At 44.7% G+C, this 23,868-nt stretch overlaps 1 protein-coding gene across 1 annotated transcript in view; it reads left to right on the top strand.

Moving 5' to 3' along the window:
- Window positions 1-2,664: 2,664 nt before the first annotated feature.
- Window positions 2,665-23,868, top strand: part of LOC128972721 (sodium/hydrogen exchanger 2-like) — a 35,130-nt gene continuing 13,926 nt past the window's right edge. The window contains 7 exon segments of the mRNA XM_054388827.1: window positions 2,665-2,674; window positions 5,050-5,129; window positions 5,131-5,290; window positions 7,902-8,365; window positions 9,684-9,934; window positions 14,440-14,657; window positions 18,395-18,591. Of these exon segments, the coding sequence (XP_054244802.1) occupies window positions 2,665-2,674; window positions 5,050-5,129; window positions 5,131-5,290; window positions 7,902-8,365; window positions 9,684-9,934; window positions 14,440-14,657; window positions 18,395-18,591 (1,380 nt within the window).

Here is a 23,868-nt window from a genome sequence, read left to right as displayed (position 1 = left end):
AAAAAATCTTCAGCTGTACTCTTATGAGGAGGGCCTGAGGGATCCTTCAAAGTCCTATTGGTCTGGGCTCCCAATGGATGAGAAACAACTTCCATGTCATGGCTGTCTCCTCTGACTTGGCTCAACCTTAAGGTCTCCTAGCCCAATCCACTGTACAGCACCATGGCCTGGAGATTTCCTGCACAGGTTTAAGTTAAGTTTGGCTTTACCATGTCAAAAGTAGTGAGCATTCAAAGTAGGAATGGAAGAAATCTCATACCACCACTTGAATGGGAACCTGCTTTGCAGTTGTGGGAGTTCTGGATGTGTCTCTGTGAATTAAGGCTTTGGAGTTTAAATCAGAAAAGGAGTTTTTAGCTTACCAAGAAGGACAAGTGTTAGTTATTTGAGGCCACAGCTACAGGCTTCTCCAGGTGTAACCACGAAGAAAAATATTAAAAGGCCCTTTAACTTACAAGCAGTTTAAGCAATTGCTCAAAGTGCTGGAATTGTTCTTCGCACAAGGAGAATCCAAACAGAAGTCAGTGCCAAAATGATTGAGGTGATACTCGGCTGGGAAGTGCCCCGGAGGGATTCTTTCAGACCATGTTAATTAGGCACTTGTTAAATGAAAAGCTGCAGGGAGTCAGTTTGCAGCTCTGCCACCACAAGGCTGCTTGCAAGTGAGAGAGCTATGGGAACTGCAGGGAAGAGCGATGGAAAAGGAGCAGGCACAAGCCACGGGGGATGTAGATCTTCTGGATCTTCCTAATGTTGGTCTAGGAGGGATCTACTTGTCAAACTCTCTACATCTAGGCAAAGTAAAAGCATCAGAGAGGACTCTGTGGTTTTCAGGTTGGTGGAATGGTAAGCAATGAGCCACAAAATTTACATCTAGCCCTGGATACATCCTCTGCAGCTTCCTGATGATGAAAGGGAGGGTGCTTATTATTTGCTTATATTATTATAAGCTTCTTATTTGGCTTTATTCTTCATCACTCATTTCTTATTCATATTGAACTTCCTCACTTCAACGTGGTTCAAGTTAATGTTAAAGCCGGCTTTCTGGTGCTTAAATTAAATATACATTCTTGTCTGGGCTCTGGGGGATGCACTGGAGTTCAGAAGCATGGCAGTTCCTCCAGCTCACTGCAACACAAAGTTAGGTTCTGTATTCATAGCCTGTGATATACTGAGAGAAACCCATGCTATGGCTTTGAAGGGCTTTTCCATTCCTGTTGTCCAGGGTGGCTGTGAGTGTGATGCTTCATAGGATCACAGGATGTTAGGGGTTGGAAGGGACCCAAAGAGATCATCAAGCCCAACCTCCCCTGCCAGAGCAGGACCACAGAATCCAGCACAGGTCACACAGGAACACATCCAGATGGGTCTGGAAAGTCTCCAGAGAAGGAAACTCCACAACCTCTCTGGGCAGCCTGCTCCAGTGCTCTGTGACCCTCACAGCAAAGAAGTTCCTCTCATGTTGAGGTGGAACCTCCTGTGCTGGAGTTTCTATCCAGTGCCCCTTGTCCTATTCCAGGATGCAACTGAGCAGAGCCTGTCCCCTCTCTCTTGACCCCCAGCCCTCAGATATTTATAGAAATTTATTAAATTCCCTATCAGTCTTCTCTCTTAAATTCAGTTCCAATGAAATCTTCTTGCTGAGCTGCCTCTCTGCTGTCTGTGTCCTCTGTATTGGCTCACAGCCTTGTGCCTGGATGGAAGGAGGGTCTCTTCTGTCCCAGTTTCTTCAGGAAGATCAGAGTGTTCACTGTGCGTATTGCAAGATAACAGAGACTGCAGGCAATGAGGAGGAGAAGCTGAAAAAGAAGGTGGTTATATATGAAAATAGGCTTCTGATAAGGGAAGAAGAGATCTTGCACTTTCAGAAATGAGAACACCTTCCTCCTTCAAATCTTACACCATGCCTCTGAACAAATGGCAGTGGAAACCTCATATTTTCATGCCAGATGTAGGTATCATTCACATGCATGTTTTGTCTTCACACAAGCTGGTTAGATGTAGTGTGTGGGTGACTTTTAAGGTGCTTTTCTACGTGTGCCCCACACCTTTTATCAGAGAGCTGTATCTCTGATACAGTTGTGGCACAGAAGCAGCTCAGATGAGGATATATGTCTGAATCTTGGTTTGGGGTGGGTGGAGAGGGAACTGTCACATCATCTGAGTGATGTCTGAACCAGGTTCACACTTCTTCATCTTGAGGGAGGTGAATCATTGCAACAGGTTGCCCGGGTTACATGAGAGCCAAATGAAAGCATGTTGATGAACATATAATCAAATAGTGCTCACATTAAAAAGGGTTCAATACCATCAATACCCATTACAAGAGGAGCAACACTCTCTGCTATCATAGAACTATGGAAACAAACCCATTTGGCCTAGCCTTGTGGTTTATTTATAACTAATATATGAGCAGGGATACATGGGAGACTTGAGGGAAGGAGCAAACTTATTGCTATAGACTTTCAAGGTAAATCCATTCAAAACAGAAAAATTAGTTTCTAGTCCTAAAAGCAAACATGGAAGTGGTTACTATAATGAAACACAATGCTCCAAATATCTGCAAAGACCCTTTTGTTATTCTTGCAGAGTTAGGTATGGTGAGCTGGAAATCGATATAAGAAGGCAAAGGGAGTTTTAAGGAGATGCTCAAAGGTTTGCAGGATGGAAACCAGTTTGTAGAGAGGTTGTACTGATCTGTGTGCATGGAGCTTATTGTGGGGCTACAACCCTCTTCACTAAAAGGAGCAGAGAAGAAAACTAATGAATCAGGTTCATTATGAACTGTGCACAGGGTTCTGGCCCAGGCTCTTTCCCTTTTTCCTTCTTAAGAACCACAGTGTGTTCTACTCTGTTCTGACAGAGGGGTTTGGTCAGCAGTTAGGGTAAATGAGAACACAGAATCACAGAATGTTAGGGGCTGGAAGGGACCTCCAAAGCTCATCCAGTCCAATCCCCCTGCAGGATGACCTGTACCAGATCACACAGGAACACATCCAGACACGTGCCTGTCTTCACTGGTTAATTGTTGCTCAGTCTTTAAGGCCCAGATTTAGAAGCTAACTTCAGTAGAGAAAATGGAGCATATTTAAATGTTACCCTCTCTGCTGACCTTCCTCAGATACTGCCCCAACTCTGCTGTTTATGGCTGGTTCCATTATGAAATAGATATTGATTCTATGCACAAAACCATTTCCCAGGCAGTGCTATGGAGCTCCTCACTGCAGGTCTCTTTTCCCTCCAAGATGCAAGCATTTCATTTTTGGCTTAAGGGAAATGTATCAGTAACTTTCGTGCCTTTCCTTTTCCTTTTCTTTTCCCTGAGAATAGCAAAAATCAGAATGGATTGCTTGGGGCAGGGGGAAATGGAAGATTAACAAAACTCCTTTTTCATGACACCAAATTAAGTGAGTCTTCAAACTCCCAAATTCAGAGCCAAATATTTCAGCAGGAAGAGGGAATATGATGGCTTGGTGTGTGAGCCCAGGCTCAGAACTGCTCCTACTGCTCTTAGCTCTGGCTGAATAATTTCTTAATTACTTCTTAAGTGCTGTTAAAAGCGTGTATTCTCTCTCCTTCAGAGTAACAACAGATCCCATCCTCTTGCCTCTTCCTATCCTCCCCACCTCAGATCCTTTGGAACTGAACTATGGGAAATCCTTGTGGGATTTCCATCCTGCAAGTGTCTGTCCTGTGGTTTTGTTTATTTTTCCTTTTAAATATACAAAAGGAGAAATGGCAGCAAGTTTAAAAAGCTCAGTTTGGCAGGAGGCTGCTGTACTGAGTGTTGCTTTGCTTTCAAATCATCAAGGCTGGTAAAGGCACACTATAAACTCGGATTAACCGTGGGAAAGCAGAAAAGAGTCACTCCTGGAGTGTTGTCAGTGCATTTTCCCTGTCTCCCAAAGTTTATCCTCCTCCTGCTTTGCAAATTGGGTCAGAAACAGGGAGCTCAAAGTGGTTCTGAGAAACTCAGAGTCTGTTTCTGCATGAGGCTGGGTTCTGCCTTCCCAGCAGGAAAGTGGGGCAGGAGCTTGTTATTGGCAGCTTCATTTTGGTGTCATTTAGGCAGCTGAAGAGAAACAAATAGGCCATCGATCAGGCTGGCAGCAGCCTGGGGCCTCTGTATTTTAATTACATGTGTTCTTTGGACCAAATTCATCTCTGCTGAAACTTCATCCACTTCAATCAAACTCCAAAACAGAGGAATTTGCCCCAGTATGGTTTTTTCCCCCTCTTCTTTTATTAATACATCGACAGCTGTTGCAAATAAGTTTTTTTTTCCCCTGCCTCTCCAACTCTCCTAAGCAAGCTCACTCGGTTTTTGATGCCATTTTCAAGCAGTGAAGAGATGAATGTAACTTTTCATGTTAGCCCTTGGTATAGGAAGAAGCTTCAAGCAATTGTTGAAACTTGTTTTCCCAGCACAGGTGATCTCCATCCAGTACAGGTGATCTCCATCCAGCACAAGTGACTTCCATCCAGCACAGCACTGCAGCTCTGTGCTTAGCACAGGAAAGTTGGGTGCTTTGTTTGACCAAATGGAACGTGATTATCAGTAATGTTGGTGCCAGGTCTTCTCTCTGTGGGTGCTGGAGAAACACAGTGAAGCCCACTGGAAGGTAGACCTGTTCCATCAAAGCCTAGAAGATATTTTTTCTTCACCTTCAAGAAGAGTTTCTGAGAGACCAGAAGCTGAAATCTGTCAGGAGTCAGGGCTAAAATGCAACTTGTCTCTTTCTCAAGCATTCAGAGATGTGCAGTTGGTCTAAAGGTGCATGAGGTATCCTCAAGGAAGCCTCTACAGGAAGAGCCCCTGCCTATTTGAGCATGTGGTGCCAAAGGCTGTGATTCTCTCACAAGGTCTCCCAGCTAGAAACTAATGGACCAGGGAGGAGAGTGGGGGGAGGTGGAGCAGTTGCTCCTCTCTTTGCAACAGCCCAGAGAAGAGGGTGAGACAAATGCTGCTATCTCCAGCACTGCTCCCAGTCGCTCACCCACCAACCGGGAGCAGCCAGAGGCCAAATCCCTGCGGCAGGCAGGGACCAGGGGGCAAAGCTGCAGCTGCTGTCCTAGCTGGGTCCTTGCTCTCCTCCATCCTCCAAGCCACCAGAGTCCCCACCGATGCCGCTGCTGGAGGATGTGATCCTGGAGAATATCAGCTGGGCTCCCGAGGAAGCCCAGGGCAATGAATCCTCTGAGCATGCCTTTTTCTCTGTGGACTACCAGCACGTCCAAGTCCCCTTTGAAATCACTCTGTGGATCATGCTTGCATCCTTGGCCAAAATAGGTAAGGCATCTTGAGAGGGTGAGGAAGGGCAGGGGCTCTCTGTGGGTACATTGTGGGCAGAGGTGGTTTTGGCATCTCCTCCAGTCCTGGAGCCTGAGCTAAGATGCCAAGTCCTAAGGAGGCACATGTTGTCTGCCAGACATGCTGTAGCCATGGTGAATAACTACCACTGCCTTTTGGGCTGGAAATGATGGTGTTCCATCTAGAAGTTCACACCTCTGCCTGGTGTGGCTGTTAGTAGGAGAAGTATCAGGCTGTCCAGGAGGAGGAAATCTGGAACTGCAGTCCACATGAAGGTGTGATTTCATCTCTGTGAGCTTGGCAGCTACAGGCTGTCCACTGATACCTTCCTCTTAAAATGAAGACTCCTTGGCCTTGTGAGAGGGTGTAGTGTCCAGCCAGCCACAAGGAATCATTCAGCCCATGGGCAGCGTGTTGTACAGCCTACATAAAACCTCTCAGGATCAGGAAGGTTATTTGTCTAACAATATCTAAAAAATCTTGTACTTTGTAGAACATGGACCTGGCTTTTTTCTTTTCTTTCCTGCAAAACTGGCTATTGGGAAGTGCAAATTTTCTTTTTTCTTTTTCCTCTAGCAATTACGATCACTTCTGTTAAATTACTGCTGTGAAAGTCTTTTAAAATTGATTTTCATTTTTTTTCCTTAGAAGGGAAAACTTTCTGAGATTCCTTTAACTGAGAACTTCTTTCAGATGGAAATGGTCTTTCCCTTGTGCTGTTCTGCATGTTCTAGGATGAGATCTCAACTTTGTTAACATGCATGAAGAAATGATAATGATCACAGATTCATTATCATTATTTTATTTGTATTATCTTGATGGTGATTTTTGTCTTGATGGTGATTTTTGTCTTGATGGTGATTTTTGTCTTTATTTTTTATCATTTTAATTTTGTATTATTTTATTGCTATTTTTATTTTTAATTTTTATCATTTTAATTTTGTATTATTTTATTGCTATTTTTATTTTTATTTTTTATCATTTAAATTTTGTATTATTTTATTGCTGGTTTTATTTTTAATTTTTATCATTTAAATTTTGTATTACTTTATTGCTGGTTTTATTTTTAATTTTTATCATTTAAATTTTGTATTATTTTATTGCTGTTTTGAATTTTTATCATTTTTATTTTGTATTATTTAATTGCTATTTTTGTTTTGAATTTTTATCATTATTGTCATTATTATTTTATTGCTATTTTTATTTTGAATTTTTATCATTTTTATTTTGTATTATTTTATTGCTATTTTTATTTTGAATTATCATTATTGTCATTATTATTTTATTGCTATTTTTATTTTGAATTATTAACATTATTGTCATTATTATTTTATTGCTATTTTTATTTTGAATTATTAACATTATTGTCATTATTATTTTATTGCTATTTTTATTTTGAATTATTATCATTATTGTCATTATTATTTTATTGCTATTTTTATTTTGAATTATTATCATTATTGTCATTATTATTTTATTGCTATTTTTATTTTGAATTATTATCATTATTGTCATTATTATTTTATTGCTATTTTTATTTTGAATTATTATCATTATTGTCATTATTATTTTATTGCTATTTTTATTTTGAATTATTATCATTATTGTCATTATTATTTTATTGCTATTTTTATTTTGAATTATTATCATTATTGTCATTATTATTTTATTGCTATTTTTATTTTGAATTATTAACATTATTGTCATTATTATTTTATTGCTATTTTTATTTTGAATTATTAACATTATTGTCATTATTATTTTATTGCTATTTTTATTTTGAATTATTAACATTATTGTCATTATTATTTTATTGCTATTTTTATTTTGAATTATTAACATTATTGTCATTATTATTTTATTGCTATTTTTATTTTGAATTATTATCATTATTGTCATTATTATTTTATTGCTATTTTTATTTTCATTATATTATTGCTGTTGTTATCATTATTACCACTATTATTCCCATTCCAATTTGGACTGTTTACATTACTTTTGAAGTCCTCACCTAGAGTCCTTGTAGTGGCTGTCAGCCTTTCTCTCTAACGTTTGGTGTTGTACAAGGCTGTCTGGAGTGGACTTCTGCCAATTCTACCTCTACTTTTAAGTTTTAATGATTAAATACTATTTAAAGTGGCACCACTTGTAATTAATGAGACTTCCTTATTCTGATTTCATTGCTTTTTAACTCATGGAGCCTCTCTTGTGTTTAAAACTATCACTTGTTGTGCTGAGGATGGCATCCAAACTAGAGCACATCATAAACGACTCCCAATCCCTCCTCATTTTTGCAGATTTAGGGTTTTTCTCTTTTTATAATACCTCAAAACACATCTCCAGCCTTATGCTGTGATGAACTGCAGTAGTTTGAGACTATTTGGTATTTTCAGTGACTTTTCAGATTTTTCCAGCCAATTTCATCTTGGACAGCTTCACCTTAACTGTGGGCATTTATTGCTGCTGCTCCAAAGCTCAGCCCACTGAAGGTGGAAGCGTGAGGAGCTTCCTCAGCCTGGTTGTTGAGCTGGTTGGTGCTCTTCAGGCCGGTGAAAGAATACATTTTTTGTCTCCCTCCATCTGCTTCCAGGGTTTCATCTGTATAACAAGCTGCCTTCTGTCGTTCCCGAGAGCTGTTTGCTGATATTTGTGGGGCTCATCATGGGGGGAATCATCTATGGCCTGAACGACAGGTCCCCGCCTGTTATGGACAGCGACATCTTCTTCCTCTACCTCCTGCCGCCCATCGTGCTGGATGCAGGCTACTTCATGCCCAGCCGCCCCTTTTTTGAGAACATCGGCACTATCCTCCTCTACGCTGTGGTGGGGACCATATGGAACGTGTTTGGGATCGGCTTCTCCCTCTATGGGATCTGCCAGGTGAAAGCCTTCCAGCTGCAGGACGTGTCGCTGCTGCACAACCTGCTCTTCGGCAGCCTGATCGCGGCGGTGGATCCCGTGGCGGTGCTGGCTGTGTTTGAGGAGATCCATGTCAATGAGAGGTTGCACATCCTGGTCTTTGGGGAGTCGCTCCTGAACGATGCCGTGACGGTGGTAAGGGCTAGGCCTGCAGTGTTTCATCTGCAGGGGAAGGTTGGGCAGCTGCTGAGGGGTGAGAGTGAGATCAGAGGCTCACAGTGTATCAGAGGTTGGAAGGGACCTCAAGACATCATCAGCTCCAACTGCCCTGCCAGAGCAGGAGCACTTGGGGTAGTCTGCACAGGAATGCATCCAGCTGGGTTTGGAAAGTCTCCAGAGAAGGAGACTCCACAACCCCCCTGGGCAGCCTGTTCCAGGGCTCTGTCACCCTCACTGGAAAGAAGTTTCTCCTCATGTTGAGATGAAATCTTCTATGTTCTAGTTTGAACCCATTGTTCCTTGGCTTATCACTGTGAGCCACCCAAAAGAGCCTGGCCCCCTCCCCTTGACACCCACCCCTAAGATATTGAGAGACATTGATCAGATCCCCTCTCAGTCTTCTCTGCTCCAGACTAAAGAGCCCCAGGGCTCTCAGTCTCTCTTCACAGGGGAGATGCTCAAGACCCCTGAGCATCCTCGTGGCTCTCTGTTGGATTCTCTCCAGCAGGTCTCTGTCTCTCTTGAACTGAGGAGCCCAAAACTGTCTCAGCAGGGCAGAGTAAAGAGGTAGAATAACTTTCCTAGACCAGAGATCTAGGGGGAAAAAGCATCAACAGCCTCTTCTAGCAAGGGAATCCTCTGTCTGCTTCTCTGGTCTGAGGTGCTGAGAAGCTTCCAGGTGAACATTGGGAAGAGAGAATATTATGAGAAGAGACTGAGGGAGCTGAGGGCTCTGTAGCTTGGAGAGGAGGAGCCTGAGAGGTAACCTCATTCGTGTTGTTAAAGATGTGTGGGGTGAGTGCAGGATGGAGCCAGGCTCTGCTTGGTGATACCCAGTGACAGCACAAGGGGCAATGGGTGGAAGCTGAGGCATAGGAAGTTCCATGGAAACACAAGGAAACGTTTTTCACTGTGAGGGGCACAACACTGGAACAGGCTGCCCAGGAGGGTTGTGGAGTCTCTGGAGAGATTCCCAACCCACCCTGGACATTGCATTCCTGGGCACCCTACTGTAGGTGACCCTGGTTTAGCAGGGCAGTTGAGTGGATGACTTCCAGGGGTCCCTTCCAACCCATACTGCTTTGTCATTCTGTGCTATCTTTGACTACATCTGAGACATTCAATTCATAGACATAGAAATTCACTTGGGTGCACAGCCCTCCCCTGGTAGGAGCCTGACCTCCAGAGGCAGATGCTGCCCCTGCAGCGCCTTTCAGCCTCGTTGCTACCTATGGCCATGTCTAGGGAGTATCTCGTTACGGGCTGGCTGTGCCCTTTCCTTTCTCCCCGCCAGGTGCTGTACAAGCTGTTCCGCTCCTTCTGCGAAATGCCCGCGGTCAAAAGCGTGGACGTGGTGGCAGGAGTCGGGAAGTTCTTCGTGGTGGGGCTGGGAGGCGTTCTGGTGGGGCTGGCTTTCGGGCTGACGGCCGCCTTCACCACACGCTTCACCAAGGACATCCGCGTCATCGAGCCGCTCTTCGTCTTCCTCTACAGCTACCTCTCCTACCTCACCGCGGAGATGTTCCACCTCTCGGGCATCGTTGCGTGAGTTTCCCCTGCCCCAGCTTCTCACCTGCCCGGGAAAGCTTTCTGGCTGCATTGGCACACCCACAGATTGCATTGCATTGGAAGAGACCCTCAAAGATGGCCTTGTCCAGCCCTCCTTGGGGTGGGTTGAAAATTCTCCCCAACATTAAATTTGCTCAGTTGGAAGCAAATGGAAACTGTATTTACAAGCAAAACTACACTCTAAAATGAAATACAATGAATATATACAAAATAGACAATATTTACAGGTATTTATAAACAGCGCAAGAACTCCCCCTGGGCAAAAACCAGGGGTGCTGCTCAGAGCTACACCAAGTCTGGTCTTGAATGCTTTCAGGCATGGGACCTCAACCACATCCCTGGGCAGCCTGTTCCAGTATTTCATCACCTTCATTGTGCAGAACTTCTTCCTTATATCCAACCTAAATCTCCCCTGTTGCAGTTCCAAACCATTGGCTCTCATCCTATCACCAAAAGCCCTTCTAAACAATCCCTCCCCAGCCTTCCTGTAAGTCTCCTTCAGATATTGAAATGCAGCTCTAAGGTCTCCCCAGAGCCTCATACAGGCTGAACAGCCCCAATTCTTTCAGCCTGTCTTCATAAGAGAGTTTCTCCATCCCTTTGATCATCTTTGTGGCCTCCTCTGGACCCACTCTGTCAGGTCCACGTCTCTCTTGTGTTGGCAGCCCCCAGAGCTGGATACAGCACTCCAGGTGAGGTCTCACCTGAGCAGAGTAAAGTGGCAGTCACTCCTCTTGCTTGCTGGCCATGCTTCCTTTGATGTAGCCCAGGCTGCCATTGGCCTTCTGGGCTGCAAATGCTTACTGAGAGGTAGCAGAAAAAGTTTCAAATCAAGTTTGCTTAGGTGGAAATCTGTGTATGGCAGCAAACAAGGAGGATAAAGGCTGTGGAGGACCAAAGGTATAACTCCATTTCATACATTACACAATGACACATCCATGGTGATGGCTGCAAGTCACAAACAATCCAGATGACTACTGCTGGGCAAGCTCCTGATTGGTTTATGTAGGTTGAGGAATGTTTGTCTGATCTCCATGGATTTTGTTTGGAAAGCAGTGAGATGTTTGGTAGATTTGGCAGAGCCAGAAGAGATTTTTCTTGGCATATTTCAGTATTTTCCATGTCACCAAGTCAACCAACAGCTGAAGAGCTGCAAGGAGTATTGGATCAACTCCTCAGAAGGGTTTGATCCCAGTTGACAGCACATTTGTTCTAGCATTCTCCCTCTCATCTGCATGCCCTACCTACCAGCCAGCTTTGGGTGGTGGCCTCAAGGGCATGCTGAGGCAGACCATGGTGGCAGAACAAAGAATGATAGAGTGGGAGTTGTGTTTCTGTGCAGAGCTGAAGCCTGGAAATAATTCCTGCTGTTTGGGTGTGGAGGGGTCTAATGGAAACCACTGCTCTGGAGATTCTGACTAATTGCCAGAGGTTGAGACCTAGCTCAGGAGTTTGTCTCTCCTCCTGGTTGAGGCTCATACCCATTACCTCCAGTAGTGCTGGAAGTCTACTGACCAAGTTCAGCCAAAGTTATCAGAGGTGGAGGTTTGGAAGGTACTAACCCCCAAATTCTTGCAATTCTTCAGTCTAAAAGCACTTTAGAGCACAGGCAGGTTGCTCTGTGAAGCTTTTGTAGAGTGAGGGTACAGCAATATGGGGCAGACATGGACTGGCTGGCTGCAGCAGCTGTCCCACACTGTGCCAGCTACCAGCTCATGAATTCCCACACAACTTTCAGGATCAGAGGAGCAAAACTGTTTGGTTCTGTAAATTTGGTCTTTCACAATTTCTAATTCATAGATTACAGAATCACAGAATGGTGGTGGTTGCAAGGGACCAGAGCAAGTTGCCCAGGATCACAGTGTCCAGGCAGGTTTGGGATCTCTCCAGAGGAGATTCTACAACCTCTCTGGGTGGCCTGGGCTAGGGCTTCAGCACCCTCGGAGCAAAGAAGTTTTTCCTTACATTTAGATGGTGTTCCAGTTTGTACCAATTGCTCCTTGTCTTATCACTGGGCACTACTAAGAAGAGTCTGGCCCCATCCTCTTGCCCTGTAACCTTCAGCTATTGATAAGCATTGAGAAGATCCCCTCTTGATCTTCCCTTCTTCAGACTAAACAGCCCCAGGTCTCTCAGCCTTTCATCATAAGAGAGATGCTCCAGGCCCCTAAGCATTTATACAGCTTTCCCTGAACTCTCTCCATTAGTTCCCTGTCTCTCTTGAACTGGAAAGCCCAGAACTGGACCCAGAACTCCACATGTGGCCTCACTAGGGCAGAGTAGCGGGGAGGAAGAACCTCCCTCAACCTGCTGGCCACACTCTTCTTAATGCACCCCAGGAAACCATTGACATTCTTGGCCACAAGAGCACATTGCTGGCTCATGGTGACCTTGTCTGCCAACACTCCCAGGTCCTTCACTGCAAAGCTGCATTCCAGAAGGCCAGCCTCTCACCTGTGGTGGTGCAAATAAAGCAGCCAATTAATTACTTTTTTCACTAGGTAGGTCTTTCAATGAAATGAATAATGCGGGGCCAAATTTTTCAACTCTAAGAGACGTAACTCAGCTTCTTGCTTACCCATTGTGCATTTCACTTGCAGAGAATGTGCTGAAGAACAGACAGATCTAACAAGGGATATAATCCAGATATAGTAATGGATATAATCCTGCTGGTCAAAGAAAGCTCACCTCAGAAAGCAGATGAAACCCAGAGTGGTTTGGTCCTCCTGCTTTCTGCAGGCTGATATCTGTTGCATTTGGTTTTCCCACCTAAATTGTTGGTGCTGAGGGTCACAGCCATTTAATGTTTCCCAAAGGGCTACAAAGTGCACTTAGGGCTGCTGCAGTGTAAACAGCTGTAAATCTGATAGTAATGAAGAGAAAAAGAAAATAAACAAATGAAGTCAGATAGCAGCCAGGCACAGGAGGAGCTGGGAGACCAATTTTAAAAGCAATGCTGCTGCTGTGGGTATAAAACCATTCCTCTGTCATGCAGATTTTGTTTCCCCAAGTGGTTAATATGAGCAATATTCCAGCATTACTGAAAACAATTCTAGCTCTGGGAATAGGTAAGAGAAAGCCTATTTATAGGAGCATAAGACAGAGCAGTGAAATAAATAAGCTGCATAATCATCATGGAGCAGAAAACATTCAATCCTAATGGTGTCTGCTCCTATCAATCACCATCTCCTGTACCCATTATGGAACCCATTTTCTATTCTTTTGAATAATGCATTGTTCCAGAAGCAAAACAACTGCAGAGGCAGCTGATTCCTGCACTGCTGCTTTTGGAATTGCCAAATCACAAATGCCTCCATTATATATCTTGATTTCGAACCATTCAGTCATTTGTGAGCAGGGAATACTGCATTAGGAGAAGTAGATCTTGGCAGTTTGTTTCCTTGAAAAATAATTTGATAGCCAGAAATCAATTTGTTTAAAAGAAAATAAATCTGTGAGTGCAACTCAGTCTGCTAAACAATTCTGCAAATGGGTTTTGCTTGATCTATTATATATTTTTTTAAATTTATATTTTTTTCTATTTTTTCTATTATCTTTTATCTATTATCTCTCTCTCTTTTTTTTTTTTTTCTTTTTCTTTTCTTTCTTCTTCCTCTCCTCCGGTCTCCTTTTCCCTTCCTCTCCTCCAGTCCCCTTTTTCCCCCAGGCTGAGAGCCCTGGGGCTCTTTATTTTGGAGAAGAGCAGCCTGAGAGGTGATCTGCTCAATGCTGATCAATAGCTAAAGGGTGGAGTCAAGAGGATAGGGCCAGACCCTTTCAATGGTGCCTAGCAACGGGACAAGGGGCAACAGACAAACTAGAGCAGAGAAGGTTCCACCTAAAATTAACTATAAACTTCTTTCCTGTGAGGGTGCTGAAGCCCTGGCCCAGGCTTCAGAGAGGCTGTGGACGTTCCTTCCCTGGAGAGATTCCAAACCCACTTGAGTGCATTCCTCAGCAACCTGTTCTAGGTGAATCTGCTTTGAGAGGGAGGCTGAACTGAATGATCTGCAGAGGTTCCTTCTAACCTCTACAGTTCTGTGATTCACACATTTCTCGTGCTGAGAAGTGAGTTTCCGTTCCCTCCAATGTCTTTCTCTCATACAGACACATAAAGTGGATTTCCAAGCATGAAACTTCTCAGCCTGGATGAGTTTGGCAGAGTTAAACAACTGAAACCTGTCTTGTGATGGGAAGAGTTTGGTCTAGTTAGCTGTGGGTAGTGCTGTGTGCCTTTGATTAATGCAACAGATGGTGAATTATTCACCTGTTTAAAACCAGATTCAAACAGTCTGGTCAACCTATACAGTATCTTATTTTCTTGGTGGTCCCCCTGATCTTGGTCTGAAGTAAGAAGTGAAGCACTACCCAGTGAGATGTCTGCAAACATCTATTAATTTTTTTTTAATGAATACTAATAAGAATGTGTCTATTTGTGTGCTCAAGAAGAAAAACCTCTTGGTTTGTTTCTCTCTTCTCAGCATCATTGCTTGTGCCATGGGCATGAAACGCTACGTGGAGGCCAACATCTCTCTGAAGTCTCACACCACAGTCAAGTACTTCATGAAGATGTGGAGCAGTGTCAGTGATACCCTCATCTTCATCTTCCTTGGAGTTTCCACCATTGGAGAAAACCATGAGTGGAACTGGCCATACATTTGCTTCACTGTCATTTTCTGTCTCCTTTGGAGAGCACTGGGTATGGTGAAATGATTGATTTATTTTTGATGTTAGTGTTTATGGAAGTGAAACTTGGGCTTCCATTAAAAGAGAGAATGCTCCTGCCCTCATCATCATCATCCTTTCCTGCTTGTGCTGTGTGGTATCCCAGATGTGAATGCAAGGACTGAAGTGGGACACCCCAGCTGCTGCTTCCCTCCTCCTCTGTCACTCCCTCAGTAGCATTTCCCTGTCCTCTCCTGGTCCTGTCACCACAGACAGAGCTGGTGACAAAATAGAAATTCTCACAATCTCTCTTTTATTGATGCTTCAGTCTTAGACCCTTCTTTGATTGCTGTGATCTCCTCTTCCATGTCAGTATATCTTAGTCTCTTGATGTCTCTGCAGTAGTAGGGAGGCTGTAAGAGCATAGCCTGGGATCAGAGAGCCATGCCAAGCCAGGGGGCCTCTGGCTGCATATTCTAAATTGCAGAGGTTTAAGGGATTTATTTCATAACAAGTTTGTGTACAGCAGCAGCCTTACATGGGAAACTGGAGGAACCTTCACACAGCTGTCCCTGGAGATGCTGTTTTGCTTTACAGCTTACTGCTGGGTGGACAAAGAGCAGGACCTAAAATGGGAGGATGCTTCTGCTCCTGCTCAGGGATTTCAGCTAAGGACTGGGAATGTCAGAATTGCACAGAATCAGGAAATTGCTGAGGTTGGCAGGGACTTTTTGAGATCATCTGGTCCAACCTGCTGCCTAAGCAGGGTCACTTGGCAGGACTGTATCCAGACAGCTTTTGGTCAGCTCCTTGGATGGAGACTCTACAACCTCCCTGGGAAACCTATTGCACATTAAAAAAAGTGACTTAGTGATAACTAAAGGAAGAGAGCTATGCATGAAAATAGTCTCCAAAGATAATCTTCTGGAGAGCAGTTATGATGAAACCCCAAATCCTGGTCCTAGAATACTCTAGGATCCCATTTTCATCCATTGTAAATGACCAGGAAAAAAAAAATAAAATAGATGCTCTGTTTTAGCATTGTCTCCAGCTGAATTTTGGAGAGGCTGATTCTCCATTGCCTCTTACAATGAGCCTTGGCTGTCACCTAAGTGGGTGCTGAGTCCCTCCCTTCTCATTTATGGCTGCTTTTGTATATTAACTCTATCTGCAATTAGAACAGAGCACACTTTTTTTTTTTTTTTTGGCAAAGAGTTTGGGAGCATTCAGCAGGATTTATGTTTACAAATGACTGAGTCAAGCAGTGAACTCAAATTCGATAGGCACCTCAAGAAATTGCTTAAACAGGCTAGGCCCTGATTAGCAAGAGAGAGCAGAATGGGGTTTATTAGCTGGTAATGCACATGCCAAGGTTTGTTTTAATAACTCTGCACCATAAATGCACTTGGAAATGTGCTTGTTAGTCAGCTGGGGGCAAGTTCAGATGGTGGCTTGCTCTGAAATTATTTGCTCAGAAGAGAAGTTGTTCTGAGTTTGACTTTTTATTTTTTTCTAGCTGAAAAGATGCTTCATTGTAAGATTACAGAAGCAGACTGAAAATCCTCTGGCTCTCTAAACACAGCTCTTCTGATGCAGCAAAGTGTTAGGGAAGGGCTCAGTGCTGCAGCCAGGAAAGAAGCCTCTTTTTATAGTCAAAATCCCCCTTGGATTAAATGAAGACACACAAGCCAGGGGCTGAAAATCATCTTGCATGTCTGATCCCTTTTCTGCAGGCTGGTAGGATGCAAACTGGGCAAGGTGCTGCTGCTGGGACATTCCTGCTGTGGAGGTGGTGGTTGAGATTAGCCCCTGACCTGCTCAGACTCATCCAGCAGCTTGAGGCACTGATCCAGAAATGGGAGGCACCCACGGAGTCTGCATACAGGAATTGGGGACTTCTGGGTTGACAGTGCTGGGATTAGGGTCTAAGTTGTCATTTACTGGATCCTCCCAGTGCTCTTGAATGAGAAATGATTCTGCTGAAGCCTGGAGACTGGAATTACTTTGATATGAGAGGTAATCTAGAAAGCAGGATGAATTAGTTTCATGACAGCACTTCTATTCTACTGTCAGCCAAGAACCAGGGAGGTTTTCTTCTGCTGTTATAAGGTATATCTCCAGAACAAAATACATTCTGCACAAAATGATTAATGCCATGACTTCTCTTGGGGTAAACTGGCCATGAATTCATTTAGGGAATGCTAATAATAACTTATGAGGAAGGATTCAATTAAGACAAAGGCCAGGATACGAGTTCAAGAAAACTTTGTTCCTTTAAATCATCAACGCTGCCTGAGCTTTACAGCAGCTGCAGCTGTGCTCTGAGATATATTTTGTTAATAGATTAATTTGTTAATACCTTGAAACTGAAGTAGTTTACATCTGCTGGTCTGGGCACCTGCTCCACAGAGCTCTGGAGATGGGGAAGGTGTTGCAAAGATCATTTAGTTGAATTCCCTGTTCCTGATCACCCCCAGTTTTTTGTTTCCTCCAGACCAGTCTGATGTGTAATCAAAGCTGAGCTATTTTTAGTTGCACCTGCCTGGGAGGGTGTTTGATGTGTACATATTGCAAAGGCACTCTTCTGGGAGCTGATTTGTTTTCCAAACACCCTTCAGACAAGCAACAGTGATGTGGCTGCAGCTAATTCCTAGCACAAGTCAGTTACAGCCTGTGCCATCAGCTCTCACAATGGTCATTAATCTTCAGGAAACAACATGTTTATCTTATCTGTTGGTATCAAGATCAGAACTTGCTGATTTAAGGCCTGGCTTCTTGTACCTTTCTGCATCTGTTTATGTATTTGCAGCTAATAAATCACTATAAATTTGACTGTAAATGACTATAAATTACACCAATGGCTGTGTCACCTTACATAGCCTTAAATTCATACAGCATAAATCTCTGGAGTGAATGATTTGTGAAGAAGCACCATTAACACAGGCAGAAGGCAGCTGCTGATCCCAACTACTCTGTGGGAAACCAGGGGGTAACTCATGCCTGAATTGTTGCTGGTGGTTTACCTCAAGAGCATTTACAATCCAAGCAATTCAGTCTTTTGATATCAGTCAGAATAAAGCAATCAATGTTTCAACTCAGTTCTAGGAATCGGGCTCTGTATCATTACAAGAGTAAAATTTCCATTGGTCCCTGACCATGGAATTGCTCTAAAAGCTTTAACTACCATCAAAGTAAAAGTGCTGATGCACCCTGTGTTGCCAGTGCTTATTGGCTGTTCAGCACTGAGCTGATGCTTAACACCAAGTCCTCAGGTAAAGATCATGTTCTGAGCATCCATGGCCATGGGAATGGGATGATACTGAAACTTCCCTGCAGGGCTGAGAGTCCTGAAGGAAACTCTCTTTCTGAGCTGGACTGAGACAAGCACAAGGCTGAGTTAAAAAACAAGAGAATTTGCTACAAGGTTTGGCTACCTAAACTTTCCTAGTCATGCAAACCCCTAGAGCTGTGGCCAGTCAGTGGTGTTTGTATAATCCCCCAAGTCCGAAATCTATTGAGGATTAATTTGTGTTTGGACAAGACAAATGCAAACCCATTGGACCAGGCTGGGAGAAAAGCCCTTCTGCAGTGGCATGTTGGGAACACACCACCTTGGGCCGTGGCCAGTGCCTTGTGATTGGTGTTCAGTGATGTTTTACTGTAAAATATATCATAAGATGATGAGTTTTACCTCATTGTTTTTTTGGGTTATTTTTGTCTGTGTGTGTTATTGTTGTCTGATGTGCTCCCATCCTCTTTTCTGCTTTTCAGGGGTCCTTGTGCTGACTTTCTTTGTGAACAGATTTCATGTGAACACCATCACTGGCAAAGACCAATTCATCATAGCATATGGGGGCCTCCGAGGAGCCATTTGTTTCTCTTTGGTTTTCTTGCTCCCTGACTTTCACAGGAAGAAGCTCTTCATCGCAGCAACAACTGTTGTCATCCTCTTCACCGTGTTCATACAGGTAAAAACAATCTCAGTATCATCCTATCATTAGCAGGTGCATGGAATGAGCATGATTTTTTAATGATTTCCCCACTCCCCCCCAAATCAGAATTGTTTAGACTGGAAAAGATCTTTAAGATCATTGAGGCCAACCAGTAACCCGACCCTGTCAAGTTCACCACTAAGCCATGTCCCTAAGCACTGTGTCTATATATCTTTTAAATGCCTCTAGGGATGGTGACTGCACTGCTGCTCTAGGCAGCCTATTCCAGGGCTTCACAATCCTTTCAGGGAAGAAATTATTCCTCATGTCCAACCTAAATGTCTGTTGGCACAATCTGAGGCTGTTTCCTCTCATCCTGTCACTTGCTGCTTGAGAGAAGAGACCAACCCTCATTTGGCTCCAACTTCCTTCCAGGGAGTTGTAGAGAGTGAGAAGGTCTCCCCTCAGCCTCCTTTTCTCCAAGCTAAATGACCTCAGTTCCCTCAGCCACTTGTCAGAAGTCTTGTGCTCTACACTCCTCCCCAGCTTTGTTGCCCTTCTCTGGACATGCTCCAGCACTTCAATGTCCTTCTTGTAGTGAGTGGCCCAAAACTGAACCCAGTATTTGAGGTGCAGCCTCACCAGTGCTGAGTACAGGTGGATGATTACTGCCTTAGTCCTGCTGGCCACACTACTGCTGGTACAGACCAGGATGCTGTTGGCCTTCTTGGCCATCTGGGCACACTGTTGGCTCATATTCAATAAGCTGTTAGCCATCACCTCTGGGTCCTTTTCCAATACTAATCAGTACTAAGCCACAGGATGAATAGAAGGATTTACCAGTCATTAAAACTCTCCATCCATGGAGTGTGATAAGGCATAGAAAGATTTAATGTTATTACTGAAAGAGGCAGGAGATGTGAGAATGTGTCACAGGTCCATGAGGTTGTGACTAGCAGTTGTTGACTTACACTATGTGCTGAAGTGTTTGCCATGATGACCTACCCCATCTTTGACCTGATCCATCCATAACTGGGATAACAGTGGTGAAAATTGTCCAGAATGCTACTGGCAAAGGTTTCCTCTCTGAAGTAGAGCTTTGATGTGTTTTATGTGAGAGCAAAGCCAACACAATGCAACTTCTACAACTAGTGTGCTGTCTGAGCAAGGTAAGAACCCCTTGTTAGGAAATGAAATGTCACTTGAGCCATGCAGCAGTGCAGGTCACTTTTACTGATCCCATAGTTGAGGAGATGGAAGATACTGGAGATATTCCAAAGCCTCTGAACATAGGCAGCAAGAATGTTAAGAGGTTTGTGGTTGGTTGTCTCAGTGTTGGTAGTTCACAAGTGGGACAATTTAAAGGGACCTAATTCTGAAGGAATGTTCTTAGCACACTCTGAGAATGAGTTCCTTTTTAGTGGTGCATCTAACAGCTGGAGCACCAACAGTCATTACCTGCCTATCAAAATATTTTGCATGCCTGCCTGAGATGTTTCCACATCCGTGCAGCAGAGCAGCTGCAGTTACTTTGTGATGATGCAGCAGGAAGGGGATTGCTTTAGTGCTTCCACTGGAAAAAACATGGGGTGTGTTACTTGTTATAAAAGTAAGGGAAAGCAGAAGGCACTAAAAAAGTCATGGCACATTTGATTCATTTGCTTCTATTTTTTTCTTTTATAACTGATCCCTAAGCCCTGTTGCTACCTGCTTTCTGCCCTGGTGATTCTTGGGTTGTTTCTAATTGCTGTATTTAGTGTATTGGGGAAAGCAGGAATGTACTTTAAAATAATAATAATAATAACTCCTTCTCCTCCTTCTCCTCCTTCTCCTCCTTCTCCTCCTTCTCCTCCTTCTCCTCCTTCTCCTCCTTCTCCTCCTTCTCCTCCTTCTCCTCCTTCTCCTCCTTCTCCTCCTTCTCCTCCTTCTCCTCCTTCTCCTCCTTCTCCTCCTTCTCCTCCTTCTCCTCCTTCTCCTCCTTCTCCTCCTTGCTGTTATTGTTTTAAAGACTGATTTCCACCATGGGTGTTGTATTGCAAAGCCCCATCCTGTAGAAGGGTTGTAGGAGCAGCTGAGAAGGGATGAGGAGAGTAGGCTTGGGGGAGATCTTCTTGTAATCTTTCAGTATTTAAAGGGCTCTGTAAGGAAGATGTAGAGAAACTCTTTAGCAGGGGCTGCTGCAACAGGACAAGGAGTGATGGCTTTAAGGTAAATGTGAGGAGGTTTAGACTAAATCTAAAGAAGATTTTTTTCACACTGAGGGTAGTGAGACAATGCCCAAGATTGCCCAGAGAGATGGTAGAAACCACATTTCTGCAACCTGTCCATGTCAGGTCGTTGGGACTCTGAGCAACCTGATCTAGTTCAAGATGTCCCTGCTCACTGCAGGATTGTTGGACTAGGTGACCTTGAAAGGTCCCTTCCAACCCAAACGATTCTGTGATCTGTAGCTTGGGGTGCTCTTGGGGAGCATACAGGAGGTGCCACCTCTGACTCCTGCCCACGGTTGCATAGGTAGCAAGGACCCCGGCTGGCCAGCCTGCTGCTGGGGCAGAACCCGGTGCAGATACTGCTCTCTCCTCCAGGCGTGTGCTGGAGAAAGGTCTCCTCTCCCTTGGGCACAGAGGAGTGGCCGTGCGGCCCGGCGCCGCGGAGCGCAGCTCGGGAGGAGCAGGCAGGCAGCTCTCGGCGTGGCTCTGACATCTAGTGGTGAAAACATTCCTGCAGCCTTCCCTGGCATGAAGGGTTTGGATGTGACTCCCTGCCTCCTCTCGGCCCAGCAGCGGGTCTAAGGACGAGGCTCCTTATGGGGTTTCTCTGAAGCACCTCTCTTATTTCACCTGGCCAGCAGTGTCACGATTGAAGGAGGCGGTGGTGGGAACCTGGGGTTTGCCTGGTGCAAAGTGAGCAAGGCTGGCTCCATGCTGTGCTCTGACACAAGACTTTAGGAGTGGGTCTCTGTAGGACTGAAGCAAGTGGGATAGAAGTCTGGAAATGATGCTGCAGAGAAAAGCTCCCCAAGAGATGCTGCTGAAAGACTTCAGTTCCATGTGGAGCTGCTGAGCCAGGGCTGCCCTCCTCCTGCCCTCAGATGGAGGGAGCAGAGCAACTGCTGGGGCTCTGGGAGATGGTAAGTCCTGGTGGCAGCTACTGAGTGGCCACACAGCTGAACATCACCTCCCAAGAGCACATTCCTTCCACTTGGCCTCCCTGAACCTCTCTGGGTAATGTGGAGGGTTGGAGTTGACTCTCTGCTTCCTTATGTCCACCTAATCCACAGCATGAGCTGCAAAAATGGTCAACAAGTGTGACATGCTGACGGGCTTGGAGCTGAGACCCTCAGGGCAGCTGGACTGCAGGCAGATTTGAGACTGAAAAGAGAGAGCAGGGGCTGGGGGTAGGGAGAGCATACTTAGGTGGAGGCTGACAAGTTTTAAGATGCAAATGTGGGTCAGAAACTGAAAAGATCTGGTCAGTAGGCACCGCTGCTCATGCAGAGACACTCTGGAGGCCCAGACAAAGGTTGTTCTAAAGCAGCAGCTCCATTCTGCTGAGGCTTCGGAAAATCCTTCCCAGGACTGGCAAAAGAGATTTTGTGTAAGCTCCAAAGCTCAACTGTGATGTCATCTGCATGCAAAAGGGTGAGAGTTAAACAGGGTCCCTGGTGGGTAGGTGTCAGAAGGGCGACCCCTTGACCTTCAGCCATTCAGTAGGAACAGAGCATCTATCAGGACAGACTTTGCTCAGGCTCCAGGTACCTGCAGTATTTTGTGGCTGAGGCCACCACCAGAACAGGGGGAGAAGAGCCAGTGAGCTTGCTTAAAAGCTAAACCTGAAAGATACTGCTGTGGCTCAGCACAGAAAACACAGATTGATACAACAGAGCAGGTGTCAAGATGAACCTTCAGACACCTAAGTCTGCGAATGAGTCATTCATAGAATGGTGTAGCTTGGAAGGGACCTTAAAGATCATCTAGTCCCAACCTCCCTGCCATGAGCAGGGACACCTTCCACTAGAACAGGTTGCTCAATGTCTCATCTAACCTGTCCTCGAACACCTCCAGGGAGGGGGCGTCCATCCACGACCTCTCTGTGCAACCTCTTCCAGTGTCTCACTACCCTCTCTCAAAATAATTTCTTCCTAATCTCCAGTCTAACCACTCCCCCTTGTCCTGTCTCTAGACACCTTCATGAAAAGTCCCTCTGCAGCCTTCCTATAGGATTGCCCTCTTCAGGTATCGGAAGGCAGCTCTAAGGTTCCCCTGGAGTCTTCTCCAGGCTGAACACCCCCAGCTCCCTCAGCCTACCCCCATAGCAGAGGTGCTCCAGCCCTTGGATCATCTCTGTGGCTCTCCTCTGGACTCACTCCAGCAGCTCCTTTATATGCTGGGGACACCAGGATTGGAGGTGGGGTCTCAGCAGAGCAGAGCCAAGGGGCAGAATTCCCTCTCCTACCCTGCTGGCCACACTCCTCTGGATGCAGCCTAGGATACAATTTCCCTTCTGGGCTACATGAGTGCACTGCTGGGTCATGACACATGGGATTCCCAAGGTCAGGAAGGAGCAAAGTAACTCAGACATTTCTGATCACAAAACTCCAAAATGCCACTTTAAAATGAAAACAAATGCAGCTGGTTATCCAGTAAAGGCAAGAGTCCAAATTGCTGAATTTTGGTAGTATCTCTTATTTCTGAATTTGTGAGTTTTATGTTAGGTACTCTGAACAGTGATGCAGTTTTTATTGCTATTTGCTATTAAAATGACACATTAATTGTTTCTGCAATTAAAAATGTGTTCAACCTTCCTCCCTGCCAGCATTTGTGACATTCAGAAGTCATAAACATCAACCACTCCATCATTTTTGCTGTAAACATGTCCTAGAGAAGTCATTTCGTGGAAAAGTCAAGCTAAGAAATGCACCACAGCAGCACTTCAGATGTTGTCTCTTGAAGGCTTAGAGGATGTTAAAACTCTTCCCTTGACCCTTTCCCCCAGGTGGATGCTTTGATTTGTAAACTTAGCCAGTGACTGGCTGTCACAGATTGTTGGAGTAATGATCTGTGACATGTAATCCTCAAGAAGTTAGCAGACCAATGCTGGCAGAGGCTGTGCTGGGGATCTCAAGGACTGTCATCATTTCAGGCAGTTGAACTTTGAACTTTTCAAGCCCCTTTCCATCTGGTGGGATATAAGCAAGAGCAAGGCACAGGCTTGACCTTGCAATTATTGGTTGACTTTTTGTGGTCTTTGAGATGCCAGATGAGGAGAGTGGAGCATTTCCCCTCTCTGTAAGTGACCTCTTGTTGACAGGCT

The sequence above is a fragment of the Indicator indicator genome, chromosome 17, assembly GCF_027791375.1.
Source record: "Indicator indicator isolate 239-I01 chromosome 17, UM_Iind_1.1, whole genome shotgun sequence".
Classification (NCBI taxonomy): Eukaryota; Metazoa; Chordata; class Aves; order Piciformes; family Indicatoridae; genus Indicator; species Indicator indicator.
The sequence above is the reverse complement of the archived record's forward strand: the minus strand, read 5'-3'. Positions and strand labels throughout refer to the sequence as shown.